The 15,453-nt window shown below is 39.0% G+C and overlaps 1 protein-coding gene across 1 annotated transcript in view; it reads left to right on the top strand.

Annotated features, from left to right (window-relative positions):
- The window catches only part of gabrb4 (gamma-aminobutyric acid type A receptor subunit beta4), a gene marked incomplete at both ends in the record, with an annotated part of 55,900 nt that overhangs the window by 20,430 nt on the left and 20,017 nt on the right, over positions 1–15,453 (top strand). The window contains one exon of the mRNA XM_080508782.1: positions 13,835–13,902. Within this exon, the coding sequence (XP_080364908.1) occupies positions 13,835–13,902 (68 nt within the window). The remainder of the gene's footprint in view (positions 1–13,834; positions 13,903–15,453) is intronic.

Genomic DNA, 15,453 nt, shown 5'->3' with positions numbered 1-15,453 from the left:
CAGCTCGTTTAACATGAGAACAGAAGCAGTGCTGTCTATATTTGTCATAATTCCAGGCTGTAGTGCTATAGTCATTTCAGACCCTGTTTGATTCCAGAGCTTTCTGTGTGGAGTTTGCATGTCCTCCATATGTGTTGGTGTTTTCTTCCTCCCGAAAACACGTTAAAATTAGATTTTTGACTTAATTTGTCAATTTAGAGGCACAGTGGCAGTATAGCGGTTAGTAGACTAAAAATACCCTCTTACATTCTGCGCCGAAACCTTTTCGGTGAGGAATTGCTGTTTCCCCTGTGCATTTGTGGGTTTTTCCTTAAGGTGCTTCAACTCGCTCCCGTAATCCGAGCACACACATGTTAGATCAGGTTATCTGGTGACTCTAAAGTGCCTGTAGGTGTGAACATGTGTGTGTGAGTGTGTGTGGGTGATCATCTGTCTCTGTGAGTTAGCCCTGTGATGGAGTGGCGACCTGTCCAGGGTCTGCCCTGCCTTATGTTTGATGTCAGCTAAGATTGGCTCCAGCCCCCCCCCAACAGACCTCACCTGGATGAAGCTGATAGAAGGTGGACGCCGGATGAATGCCGAAATGGGATTGTCGATTTGTTTATACCAGCATGATGTTTATGTTTTTAAAAGCACAAAATCTATATTCTAATTTCTCATGCCTTGCTGTGCTTCTACATTTTAGGGTGTGTGTTTGTTTAGTCTCTGTCATTTTTCACAGCAGCTTGAACTAAACTGCAAAAAAGAAAAAAAAAGAAACCAGGGGAAATGTAAAAACCTATTAGTCAGATGGCTTATTCAGTGGCTTGCACACCAGAGTTAGTGTAAGGGTCACAAATTAATATATTAATAAAGAACTAATTCATGAATCCTACTCTCTTGAGACATATTAGCCATGATCAGTGAGGAGGATCTACACATAATTACCGCAGGTTAATGTAATTACGCAGACAGCTTCAGCAGGACTTACCAATACGTGGCATGCTACCGAAGCAACTGGGATTTACTGTGCATGTAGGGTTACTCGGGAGATTAGCCCTGAAACATGGCATCAGCTGAAAGAGACAAAGACAGATGTCCACACAGAGGGGGAAAAAAAAAAGATAGCGTGTTTAATTGCGTACGTATCGTAAGCCCCCTCGTGCCGCTCCATTCTCTTTTTAAAGTGCTCGGCTCACAGTTTGAAGGGAACTCGGAAATAATGGCATTGATTAAAACTGCCAATGTGTGACTTGCTGAATAAATTAGGCCCGTAAGTAAATAAATAATAAGCTGGACCACTGAGAACTGTTAAATGAATTATACACTTCTTTAGCCAATAGTTTGCTAATGGCTTCAGGAGAAAAATCCTGCAGTGGTCGCACTTTGTCCTCAAGTGCCCGTACATGAGCGACGCTTTCATTACGGACAAATCACACTAACCTTTCAAGAGTTGGGATTACTTTTCTTTAACATGCTATTCATGCAATGATAACTTTCACCTCTGCTTTGGTATTTATGACAACAATAGGAAAAATGTCCCCAGTTTGTGTCCAGTTTGCATGTTGTTCCTGTGTATGTGTGGGTTTTCTCCAGGTACGTTGTTCATCTCACTCATTCCTGAAACAGAACCTAATGGGGAACGAGCGTTGGTGTGTCTGAACGCCCGTGTCTCTCTAACTCTGCGGCTGTTTCCTATTATTAATACATTATCAGTTTTATTGATAATGGCGGGATGATATTCCTTTTAAGCGGATTCGACCCAAGAAAATACTGTTTTAGCGAGTTTATTTTAAGATAAATAAATAAAAACAATAACCCTATACATGCATGTTGATTAGAATTAGAGGCATACTTCTTCATCACAATAATCCGCCTCTGTCTGATTTCAGCTGTCATACGAATGTTGGGTTTGATGTAAAGCCGTACCTAAACATGTTTAGCAACTATTTTGTCAAGTTTTCTGATTTGATAATAAACTAAGTTGTATAAATAAATAAGCCAAAGTCTCCTAATGTGCTTCTCCTCGCTTCCGAGTGCTTTAATATCGTACCTCATGGGATTGTAATTTATGAGTTGGAAAGTGCGCCAGTGATACATTGCACGTTTCATAATTCACTGACAAAATCTGAGTATGTAAGTAGGAGGCGTCGTTCATTTTGGGCTTTTTTTTACTGTGGAACCTAAGTAGGTTTCATATATCAGGTCCAAGGGTTTGTGACAGGATAGGACGATAAGATGAGGCCACCTTTACTTATCCTCCGTCTCCCCGACTTCCTGTGATATACTGCCTCTGCTCTCCTGTTTTACCTCATCGTTTTCTTTTGTCTTCTCATCTGTCCTCTCCCAGTCCTCGTGCCAGAGTCGTGCTAATGATCTCCTTTTATTCGCCCGCGATCACAGCGCCGTCTCTTGTTTCCACAGTTTTCTTAACAGAGCGCCGTGTTGTCCAAGCTGTTTGGTCGCACGACTGCCTGCAAAATTTTTGCAGCTCGATTATTGTTGTCTGACAATGGAGGAAGCTGCTAGGAGGGCAAATAACAATGTTTTTTGATCAGGACAGAATCTTTTATGTTTGTTTTTAAGCACAGCCTCAACCGGAAGCAAGTATCCAAAATATGGGTAATGCACATTTGGTTTTGCGTTGTTTTTCTTGCACGTTTATAGAGGCTGGGATGATGAAGCAGTTGTAGGCAGCAAAAAGAAGTAAATAAAAAATACACGATTGACTGGGGTCTGTGTTACGTTTGCATGTCTTACCATGTGCAAGGAATTATGAACAACAAAAACAAAAAATGCACACCATGAAGAACATTGTAAACTGATCCTCACAGCTCGGCTTCTCTCAATCTTAAGCAATTACCAGTTTTCCCCACTTTGTTCCCCATAAACAACACATTTTCAGACTAATTGTTCGTGCAGTGCAGAAAGTAAGAATGTAAGACTCAAGCATATATGGAGTGCCTCCAGACTAAATGACTGGGCTGAAAATATGTGGCAGGATTGATTAAGCCTCAAGCAAAACAGATTGAATTGTTTCTTCTTGGACTGTTTTGACACTTGGGTCCTTTATGCTGAGATGTCTGGTGCATCATTTCACTGTAATCATCAAACAACAAACGCTCCATGCTGTTTAATCATTATCTATGAGAGGACAGCATTTCTTTTCTTTTTTTGTATAAATATACATTTATAACCAACTGTTTAGCCATACTGTTACTATGTGATGCAGCGTCCACATGCAACTTGATAAAGCTTTCAGTGTCACTGACCTTATACCTAAGCCATTTTAGTTCAGACTCCACATTCAGCTTCATTTGACCTCAGTTTGGCCAGACTTGCCCAGAGTTAGCATAAAATAACCTCCAAGTCCAAATTCTTCCTGTTTAGGTGCCAAGAAGTACCAATTTGATTCTGAAAACCTTCACATTTTAATGCATGTGATTTAAAAAACAAGTTGATGAATATCACGTCCCTCTGAGATTGTCCTCATACCTTTGGTGGAGGAAGCTTCTCAGGCTGTGAGACATCATGTTCACTCACTCACACTGTGGGATTTTTAATGCTAATGATATTTTGTTTCGCAGCATCTTTCTGCACTTTCGCTTTTGTTCTCTGTAAAGCAGTGCAACCCTCAGTGGACAAGTAATGAATCGGAGTTTCTTAATTGGAAAAGTTATGTATTTGTAATTTTTCTAGTAAGCAGGATCATCCTGTGGGCTGGATTGGACCCTGGGGCAGGATGGCTTTTGCCCCTGGGCCGAATCTTTGACTCTTTCGCCTCACACAGTCACCTGATTAATATTCCTCTCCGTCTTGCACTGTGCATAAAACACACATTAAGTTCAAACTATATAATTTAAACCGGTTTGATTGCAAAGTGATAAATCAATAGATGAGATCTGGAGAAATGCTTTTAAATCTTGTCTGAAATGTTGCGGGCTCCAGGCAGATATTACGCGCGATCTGCCTTGTTGGTGGGCAGATCCAATCTGCCTCTGTGTTCGAATGTGGAATGTTTCTGTGTGGAGTTTTTCCACTTCTGTGCTGGTTTCCATTTCCGCGCTCCAGTTTTCCCTCCCACAGTCCTGAAGCACGCAGGGTTCAGCCGACTGGAAACTCCAAACCGCCCGTAGGTGTGAGTGCGTTCGTCAGCCGCCTTGCTTTAGACCGGCGACCTGTCCAGGGTTTACCCGTACGCCCACTGCATGCTGGGATGTTGACATCAGCTCCTCTCAGGCTTGCGCCTTTATGAAGAAAATGGAAGATTGAATTATGAAATGTGCTGATGGAGGATTGTTCGTAGGAGTCTCGTTTATACAATAAGGCACATTTGTCACTGCTCTGTCAGCGTCACACTGAGACAATGAAAGCACAGATGAGCTTTATGTTGCAACAAAAAGACCCTGAAAAAACCCCGGCAATCATCGAATATATGTTTAAAGGTGATAGCTGACATTGGCTGACATGATTGAATTAATACATTCAGCTTACAAAGGCATCTACAACAGCTCCCTGCAGTGAACTACATTATAAAACAATCATGGACTAATCCCTCAAAACGGCACAAACACCTCATTCACAAATTACAAGAAGTACGTTTAAATACTTTACACGCTAATACATTTCACTTAAGTACAATTTACACAATGTAATCCACTTTGCTACTTTAATATCACAAGTTGGCACTGACTATGTCGTCTATATAAATTATTGTTCGAACCTTTATTGCAATTTTGTTGCCATTAAGTTTGTTTTCAACAAAGAAAGAAATCCTGCTTCATATCTACATTGTGTCATTTTCATTGACTATCAATATTCTTAGAACATGGACATTTGACACAGATAAACAATGACAATGAAATGTAGTTAACTGACACTTTAGAAAATTAAAACTACTAATTTGTACTCTGCACTTTTAGTTGAGCATTTATAATGAATGTTTGGTGTGTACATATTCACCTTGTCATTAATACCAAAGAGGTCTAGCCTTTTAGTTTTGTGATGCGAACAACAAAGAGTTCGAAAATGGTGAAAAAAAATCACCTGTTCTTGGAAGAATTATCCAATGATTTGTTGTGCACCTCAATAAAGAGCCCTCTTGACAACATTTTCTGACAACCTCAGTCAAAAAGCATCTGTATGATTAACTTTACGCTCTCTATTAGTTTTTTGGGCAAAACATAATGTCTAATTGCTGAAATGTATTAAGCAAGATTTGGCATAATCTCATTATTCAGCCAACTAAATAGTTGTTTTTTTAGTTGATTGCAAGATGAAATGTATTTTCCAGATGGATCACATTAGGAAAAGTGAACCCCTCCTGATGTGTCACAATCTAATAATACGACGACCACAAATACTTCAATCGTAAATTCAAATGACCTGTCGGGGAGAGGGGGAAAAAAAAGCAGAATGAACACGTGCTAAGCCGTTATTGTCGCTGGGTAATCTCCTGCTTTTCGGTCTCGAATGATGCCAATCCGTGGCACCCTTTAGGTGCCTTTTCCGCAGCTTCTGCTTTTGTTCTGGTTGATCTCGGCCGCTGTGGAAATAATTGAGGCCACCGTCGGAAAGAAATCCAGGCAAATGATGCGGCACGGCGCAACATGTTGTTGTGTGTTCTTTTTCTGAAGAAAATAAGGGGGGTTTTTTTTGTTGTTGTTTTTTTTTTTTTTTTTTAAAGCGGCAGCCATTGGGAAAAAAAAAGGAGAGAGAAAAAGCAAACAAAGATTGGACTAAATCATCATGCGTCTCTTCTCTTGCAGCACTGTAGGCAAAACGCTGCACAGTTGCTATGGAACCCTCTGTTGCTAGGCAATGGGTTGATTATGTGAATATATATGTACGTGTTTATGTGTGTATACACAGACGTGCACACACACACACACACCCATCATAAAATGGGATAACATGACACAGTTTATATATATATATATATATATATATATTTATATATATATTGTTACTCCGGTTTGAAATGTTGCTTTGTTTATTCCTGTGAAGTCAATATCATATTTACACACTCCATATTTATATGGTGTGTATAAAAGACTTCACTGGTAAACGCTGATGTGAAAGGGAATCGATTTGTATGCATGTGTGCCATTCGAAGCCATATCTCTGACTCAGAAGTCTCCTTAAGGAGGCCGGCAGTCAGATTAGGGAGACTTTCTACTGAGACGGAAGCTCTTCTTTTACGTTTTGTTTGTGTGTTTGTTTGTTTGTCTTAGCACAATCAACCCAGATATGCCAAAATAGTTAGCTCAGCCTTTAATCTCTGCACAGGTTTGCTGCTAATTTATGCTGCCTTCTTTATGAGAAATACCCATTTTATAGTCAGTACTGACACAGTGGGATTATTATCCTGGAGCCCTCTTGTGGCTGCATATCAGACTAATCGAGATTTTTTGGGGAGGGTTTGTTGTGTCTTTTTTGTAGATTTTCACAGGTTTTGGACTATATATATCAAATCCAATGCATGTTTTTTTTTATACCAAACAACACCTAAGTAACGGATATAAGCAGAGCTTTTTGACTCTGTGTCCTTCTGGCTCTGTTTTACTCGGTCTCATGCACACAGGCTCTTCCTTCCACGGCATTTCTTCCACTTGTCGTTCAATCTCGTAAACCTTCGTTCCCTCTGTGTTCTGGCACACAACCACTCGTCCAACCTCGGCAGACATCTGAAAAAAGCCTGTGATTCTGCACGTAGCTGCCATACCTGATATTTCAGTTAGTTAAGGTGAAAACCGGAATCCGTTAATCTGACAAATGCCCTCAACTGCACTTTACACACAGAACGGATCTATGCTTTTCTTGACAGGAAAATGATTTTCTAAACCGGCGTCATCAGGTTTGTTGGATTTCTATTTTCTATGTTCTACGTTTGATACTTCATATGACGAGTAATAGTTTTTGCTATGCGTCTATCATCATTTTTCTTAGTGGTAAAATGTGTTGGCGATAAAGGTAAAATTGCGCTTTCAAAAAGCATAAATTTGCCCCGATCACCATTGTCGTATTGACGGACACAAAAACACAAGTTTTCTTTTTTTCCACTTGAAAACATGTAGGATTTCTAGAGTCTAATGATGGACAAATTAAAAAATATTCATTTTAGATTTTATATATATATATATATATATATATGACAGTGACAAATACATGTTACACAATAAGTGAAAACAGTAAAGTTCAGTTGCAATACTATATTAACAGCATTTAAATATTGACATCGTTGTTTTGAATAAATTCACATTAATATCTTTAAATGTGAACAAACATGAGCAACTGAGGCATTAAACTAAAAACTACAACTTGGTTTGAGAGAAATTATGTGTCATCACATATAATTCGTGATTTTAGCAAATGTTATCAAATTCAATGCGGCTAAATTCTGCTTGATTCATTACATAAGTGATGATAATGTCTTCAAGCCTTTGACAGCTTTTTAAAAAAGGATACCAAACTGGGTGTCTGTCGTCGTGTGAATCTGGGATCTTCTCGCCATCACTCCCGAGCAATGGAGCAGTGGTTTGGATATGAGCTGCCATTACCGTGGAAAACATTAAGTAGGGCAGCCTCGCTGCCCACTACATCGGCTCGTCTGCCCCGAGGCGAGATGAGACTGTCAGACTGGAAGCTGAACGTGGCAACACATTGTTGGAGATGAGAGAGCAGCGTACATAGATAACAAGCAAAGGATCTGGCTTCAAAAAAACTACACTCAACAAGGAGTGAAAACATCATAAGCAAAGTCATGACTACGTGTTTTTTTTTTTCTTTTCCATTGAGGAGAATCTCCAGATATTGACCTTAAACAGTTAATGATATATAAAATCACAGACTAGATTCACCAGTGTGTCACACGTTGTGTCAGTGTGTCACACGGCATTATAGAACAACTTCCAGACATTGAAAGCTCAAATTATTTTCTCAAAAAATATACATTCATGCTTGTGAGATGCTGTTTTATCATCAATAATGATGCAATTCCTTTGCCACCAGTTTCCACACAGAAGAACATCAATGCAGCAAAAACCAACACTATTTGATCTTTCAGAAAGGATCTGTCATATTGTTGATTTCGCTTATATATTAATACACCGCCTCTGTATGCACACAGTCACACATTAAATTGTTCATGGACATTAAGGTTTGCTTTGGGACATCATGATATCTCTTTCTTTATTCCAGCCACTTCTTTGGATTTTGTTTTTGAAAAAAATCCCATTTTTGAACAACTATCAACAAGGTAGACAAAAAATAAAAGAAAACATTTTGCAGGTAAAGAACGTGAATGTTGTTGAATTTTTAATGGGCAAATGCTTATTTAAAGATCTTAGGAGTGTCTATCTGTGTGTGTTGTTCTTTCGCCAACCTGTGAAGTGCAATTGCAGGTAACAGTTTTATTTTGGGAAAGCTGCAATGGCAAAGTGAATGCCTCTGTTTCGCTAAAGCGGGGTCAAAATATGCAGAGAGAGAAAAAGAGCGAGGGAGCGAGATTTGGCGCTTTCTGTTTTCAACTCGTGAACGAATGTACTTTGACGTCTCAAGGGAAAACTGTTACTGGTTGCCTTCACAAAGTGCGATGGGAAAATGGCCCTACTTTTCTTGAGCTCCTCCAGTTTTGTTTTTTTTGTTTTTTTTTCTAGAAAAAGATGGGTCAGGGAACATGACAAAGCTGTGGGGCATTTAGTGTAGTGGGACAATCCAGGGAAGGCAGAGAGAATTGCAGGGTGTATGAGAGAGAAGAGATGGGCCTTTTCAGACAAGCTGTTGGCTGGTTAATATTTCAGGGTGTGAAGGGAAACTGTTTAATAACAAATATATGCATAGACTTAATCAAAAAGAGTTTTTGTTTTCATTAATTCACAGTAGATGGAGCAGGAAACATACAACAGTACTTTGATATAATCATCAATGTTAGGCCGTTTGAGTTATTTTTCTTATAGTTATTTGAAGATGATCACAGTTTTACAGCTGATATTTGACATGTCTATTAAATCTATGATATCACAGATGAATACAATCAGTCATATTTTCTTACTGCGAGGCCTCAAAAGGGTGCTTGTTTGGATCCGAGCTTATAAATCATGGAGAATTTTAGCTGATTTGTGGATATTTGGTATTAATCAGAATTTCACAAAGTGTGGGTGGATGAGCTCCCCTCATTCCCCTCATTAGTCTTATGTCAGATATAAATGTATAGTTGAATCCCACAATTTTTATAAAGTAAGGCAGCTGAGGAAACCCCTTTCAATATATTAACAGTTGCATCTCTGCCTATTTACATCCATACAAATTTTTTTTCGGGTTTAATAAATCACATTGTGTTTTCTACATTTATATAGTATAATAAACCTGTGAAACACATGTTCAATATTCTATATTCATGAAGGCAAGTGTAATTTGTTTTCCCCATTTGTCAGGTGGAATCATCACCACTTCCGATGAGTAGATCAACTCCCATATGTGTATTCATGTAATATCGTGTTTGAGTTCATTTTTATACGTGCAAACCTTTAATAGATCCGTCCTCTGATATTTATTGTCGAGCAAGCTCTTCTCATGCTGGTAATAGGCTTTTATTTTATTATCTGGTAGGTCTTTTTATACAGACTGCAACTGTTGTTACGCCTATAGTTTTCTGAGGATAACAATTTGTGGGTTATTGTATAGAATAATAGGGGGAGTCCCACCTAACACTATGAAAAAACATAATCAGCATAAAAAAAAAAAAACCCCACAACACATCATTGCAACTGGATTTTCCAAGCGACTGTGTGCCAATTCCATTACATATGCAAGCTGCATCACAATAGATATCTGCACCCTGAGTGGATTCGCATGCTGAAATGAAATAAGCCTAGTTAGGGATTTTTAGTATACATTTGAGAACGCCGGTTTTGGCGAGAGGCACTTTCTCATTCGCGAAAGAGGCGCAAAATGATTTATTGGTAATGCTTTGGTGTGCGAGAGTCAGACAACACAACAACACTACAGTCCTGGAGGATCCTCGCTGGGTCTGACGCTCGCAGAGTGCCCTGCAGGAGGCCGTCGGAGTCTGCCCGAGCATGCAAACAACTGCGTGTTGAGCCATTTGTTTGAGCCATATTCAACAGTGGTCTCGGCCCCCTGATTGCTCCGGGTCAGTGAGCCTTCGGTTCTACATTACTTGGACCCTTTCAGCTCTACTTTTTTATTCGCTCCAAAGTACCAGGATACACTTTAATGCCTGACTGCAGTACACAACTGCAGATTTCATAAATTGGACAAGTGGACCTTAAACCTTTTTGGGGAAAAAAATAAATAAAGTGAATTTGTTTCATGAATACAAGTCAAGACAACTGTTTACACTAAAAACTAATACATGTTAAAAAACAACAACAAACTGTTTATTTTGTTCCTGTTCACTATGAGATCCAGATTCCATAGTAATTGTTGGCAGACATGTGATTTGTGGTTGTCTGCTATTGTTATTTCCATGCTATAGTTAGTAAGGGTAAAGTGCAAACTAACTGCTTGGGTTTCTGTGTATTTATAGCCATATCCTATAATCAGAAACATAGTCATATGACCTTTTCCTGCACTGATTGTCTTTATTTTAGGTTGATGATTATATTTGGACAGATTAGAGTTATATTTGTGATTTTTATTTATTAAATTTTTTTTATACATTGTCAAAAATCCTTATAGGCTCTGAACTGTGCATGTCTGCAACCCATAAACATCCTGACGACTCCTGCTGTCTGCAGCAGCTGTCAGTTTTTTGTTTCTTCAGATCTCTTTGCGTTTCAAAGTGTTGTATTTTAAGAGAGTCAGAAGAGGAGTAGTAGATCTCTTCTGGTCAAAGAAGGGAAGAAAAAAAAAAGGCTATTTTGTGAACTTGCGCAGCACATCCATCAACAGGACCTAGAAATCACCCAATCCTCTATGAGTCACGGCGGCCCATAACTGTCTGTATCTTACCCTGAAATGTGCCATTTTTATCACGTTATTCGCAACATTTTCAAGAAACCTACTTAGTGATGACTCCTTCTTGAAGCTTTTGGTGCTACTTTAACTTTAAAAATAGATTTGAAAGGTCAGTATGACATTATTTCTCGAAAACGGTCAAAAATCTTCTTAATCTATGAATAAAGTTGTGAAGGTTGACCATCGGTGATGCTTTCTTGAACGTAGTGTGTTTTGTGTCGCAGAGATTTTCAATGAAATCAAAAAAACAAAAACAAAAAGTTAAAATTGAGGGCAATGTACAATAAAATATGCAGAAGGGCAGACCACTCACGAAAGGTGAACTTTACCTCTGTTCCATCGAATATTGCTGAATTCACACAAATGAAAAAGAAACACCACAAGCATAATGACTCTAATTTAATTTTTGGTACTGGCAGGCTTTCAGGTAAAGTGGGACTCTCTGAATGTCACAAATGGCAAACGTCACAGTACAAAGCATTACGAGATTGATCCACTGGAATGAATTGGGTCACGTCTTGGTGCATATAAAGTGGCACAACATCCGCATTACGTTATTCAGTGTTCATGTAAACGGGACCATTTGTTTCTAGAATTCAATCAGATTGACCAAAAAGTGACCGTATAAACGCAGCTAGTGTTGCCGCATACACAACATTGAAAATGACTTAGCTCTCCGGTAACATGCTATCCCTATTGGTGTGTCGTCCATTTAAATGATTCTACATGCTGAACATCTACAGTACCATTCATACTCATTAATTAAAGCAGAAATCATACCAATCCAGAAAAGATAGGAAAGCTATTGGGACAGTGTCAATAGTGGTTGTCTATTTCTATGCCGTTTATTATACATTTATAGTGAGTCACTGAAATGGATATAAATCTAAAGTCACAAGGAGAAATGAGGCCGAGGAAGACAGCGATGTTGTAATGTGCGTGAATATCATTGCCATTCTGTACCCAGTGCTCGTCCTCGTGTGAGCAGAAAGTCGTAGGTTTTGTCCTTTTTTCCAGTATGATGATAGATGTGGTAAAGTACAGTGTAATAGAGCTGCTCCAGTGTTGTTTATGATTCCTATGCAAATTCCATTTCCACTATAAAACCACAGAACATTATCAGAATATACTGATTCAGCTCTCCCCCGCGAACCAATCACTGCAGCGTCCCTGTTTTCTGTGTCAGCAATTCATATTTCGTGGCCTGATCAAGCAAAGTAAAAGTGACACAGTTTGAAGACGAAGGGAATTGGAAAGCGTGTTCAGGTGTACGTATAGGGAAAGGGAGAGAATATGTATTAATAAAACATCGGGAAATAGTGGCAACAAATCTGCTCGCTCCCAAAGGCCACTGCACGGGGTAACAGCTTCTCAAGTGGTGGGTTGCCAGGTATAGAGAGGAAGGGAAAGAAGAAAAACAAGTAAAACGTTGAGTGAGCGGAAATCTTTGCAGGTCTGCATTGGCCTTTTTTTTTTGTGCGTTTGTAGAATGATGCTGGAATCAAAACGGCATTACTGACGCCGACAGATTGAAGTCACTGGGATTGAAGTTCCCAACAACTCTGCCTGCATAATGGCCGTGATTGGATGATCCATGTAAAGTTAAAGTTGTGTGATTACTGAAGTAGGCTAAGTGTTTATTGCACATGTAAGGAAGTCATTGTGCATCGCTGTTTACATGTCGACATCATGTCCTGTAATCATGTAAATGAGGCATGGTTTGCTCTTCCTGTTCCTGAACATGAATTTGCTAGCCTGGAAATTAGTATGGATGAGTGCGTTTTGTCTGTGTTGTTTCGTAAGCTTTACATTGTGTTTTGCATAGAACCTCACCGGGGTACTTTTCTCTCATACGAAGTAGTCACATATAGATTGATGTTGCACTTTGTCCAGAAATATCTTTTTTTCATCCGTGCAGAAAGATCTGATGTTGGTCTTTTATTCATGCCAACTTGAGGTTTACCATCAAGTTAAGTGAGTAAGTGAAGTGAAGAATCCAGTTGAATTGCAATCAGGAGAAAGGTTTTGCATTTGGAAGTTTAGAAATTCTTTATGACGATGTACATGTTAGTTTTCTTGTTGCATGAGGTCAAAATTAAAGGAAATATGTATCGTTAGAGGAGAATAGAAGTAGTAATATATGTTTGTATACCTGACTTCCTCATGTCTTTTTCTATTATGGGATATTATTATTATTTAACATTAACAGTTGGGTTGAGCTGGAAATACAAAGAAAACAGATTTCTTAGTGTGAGTTTGATATTTTTAAGTCTACTTTTGAGATATATGGTACAATTTAGCCATATTATTAAACTGTTGTGTATATATTTGCATATATATCATGTCTAAATGTCAATAAAAATCTCTAAAATTTTCAATGAAATAAACTATTTCAATTGTTACATCACTAGCTTTACATTAAAGTGTTTATTTTCCCCCGATTTCGAAGTTTTGGGTATTTTTTTGTTTTCCTTATCCTCGTAGAGTTTCTAGAATTGTGTATTTGTACCTTGTATGCTTGCCATCTTTGTTTTAGTGTTTCAGTGTGTGATAAGCCTATGAAGTTAAAAGCCAATCAATCAATCTTCTCCCAAACACCCTCACAAAAAAACTTTGAACTTTTTGGTGTAAAAATGGATTTACCCATTTTTTTCATGATCGCTTCTCAAATTTAAAAACAAATATTTTCATATTTCCCTGACACCTACATTCTTCCCACCTCACACTTAGAAAACCACGGGCTGAGTGGACATCCTGCCAGTTTAATACCACAACTACTCCATCAATTCCCTGAAGCCCAGCAGCACAATGATGTTTCTGTTTCAATATGTTTGATCTTTTTTCGCTGATATTCAGTTTCTCTTTGTTCCCTCAGGTCCTCCAGTCATCGTAGGAATGAGCATCAACATAGCAAGTATCGACTCCATCTCAGAAGTAAACATGGTGAGTTAAAATCTCTGTGGATTTTTTTTCAGATTTTGTCTTTGCAACAGTGAAATTCACTGATGGGAGCAGCACCTTCGCCCTGCTGCTTCACTGGAGAGCGTTAACATTGTATTACAACAGCAACAGGCACTGTCGGACATGTCATATCTTCTAATAGAAAAAAAATACTTTGAAAATGTGAAAAGAAAAAATCTGAGCAATATTATTTAACCATCTGCAGTGTTGAATAATTGCTTTTATCTCTTAAAAATCTTCCAGGGGTGCACAATACACCGCACAGGAGCCGTTGAACTGCCATTCATTGTTTCTATGCACTGTGCATTAATGGTCTGCAAATTCAAAAATGACAGGATTTTTTAATATGCAACCCAAAGGAAACAGTCAACAGCACAAATATCAAGGACAAATGACCATAAAAAACAAAGTCAGCAACCTTCTCCACTTGTCCCATGTTCATGAGATGGAAAAACCAGATAAAGACGTCATCTGTGTAAAAAGGGTTTTGAATTCAGTGCAAATTATACCGTTATTGCAATACTTAACAACATGATCACATATTGAGAGGGAAAGAGTCCATCTACAGTGACAATGCTTAGTGTAATGAAATACAAGTAAAACTCTTAAATAAAGGCGCATCAAAAGTATCTTATACTTAAGAGTTGCTATTGAGGAAAGCGCATTATTATTTTTTAGAGCGCAAATACAGACACAGCTCAAGAGACTGCAGAAATGGACTCCCATCAGATATTTTCCATACGTTGTGGCTGAAGCTCAGAAATCAGAAGCACAAGAATAAATGAAAGAAAACAAAGCGGACGAAGGTTGCAGGCAATAGAAAGAGCGCTCTGATGCGTTTCCACTTGAAACGTGGTCACGTAAACGGGACCCAACTAAAAGGGGGTTCCAGATCGTTGTCACTGACATTGAGCTGGAACCTCTCTGGGGGAACCTCTTCCATCTCGGGGCCCCGGTTGTCTGTGGCCACCGGGTATAAAGTCATCAATGCTCCCAATTGTGTTCAATGTTTCAATGAACCACACAATATTAGTCAATTGTGATTTACAACTCTTCTTTTATCTTTCATAGTTAAAATTTGAGTTGGTGGAGCACGAATGCATGTTGCTGGAGACACAATTTATCGCAGCTCAGACAGATATGTATACTGCACATGTTGAGATTGTGAGAACAATGACTGTGATATGTTGAGCACCCCGAGTGTCAGTAGTGACGCGTGAGGATTTATCACAGCTGTCACTGTAAATGAAGCATTTCACGTGGTCTTCTTTGTGTTGAGCTGCTGATATTTAAGTAAGAGAAAAGCTTCCCTCCTCTCTGCAGGCGCTCTATTGTTTTGCACTGACAGGGACTCGAGGGCAGTCAGTAAATGCAGGCCTGGGTAGTGATGAAGGCAATATGGCCGCTGTCTGAGGAGTGACGTCACTCTCTCTCGTCTCTTAGCGCTGGCTTTCTTTCACTCAGCGTGACTCCGTCACTCAGACGGCAGCTCACTCCTCCCACATGGTGCGGCAGCCTTCCTCTGCTTCACTT

The sequence above is a fragment of the Blennius ocellaris genome (assembly GCF_963422515.1).
Source record: "Blennius ocellaris genome assembly, chromosome: 14".
NCBI classification, from domain to species: Eukaryota; Metazoa; Chordata; class Actinopteri; order Blenniiformes; family Blenniidae; genus Blennius; species Blennius ocellaris.
This window is presented reverse-complemented; position numbering and strand designations above follow the sequence as displayed.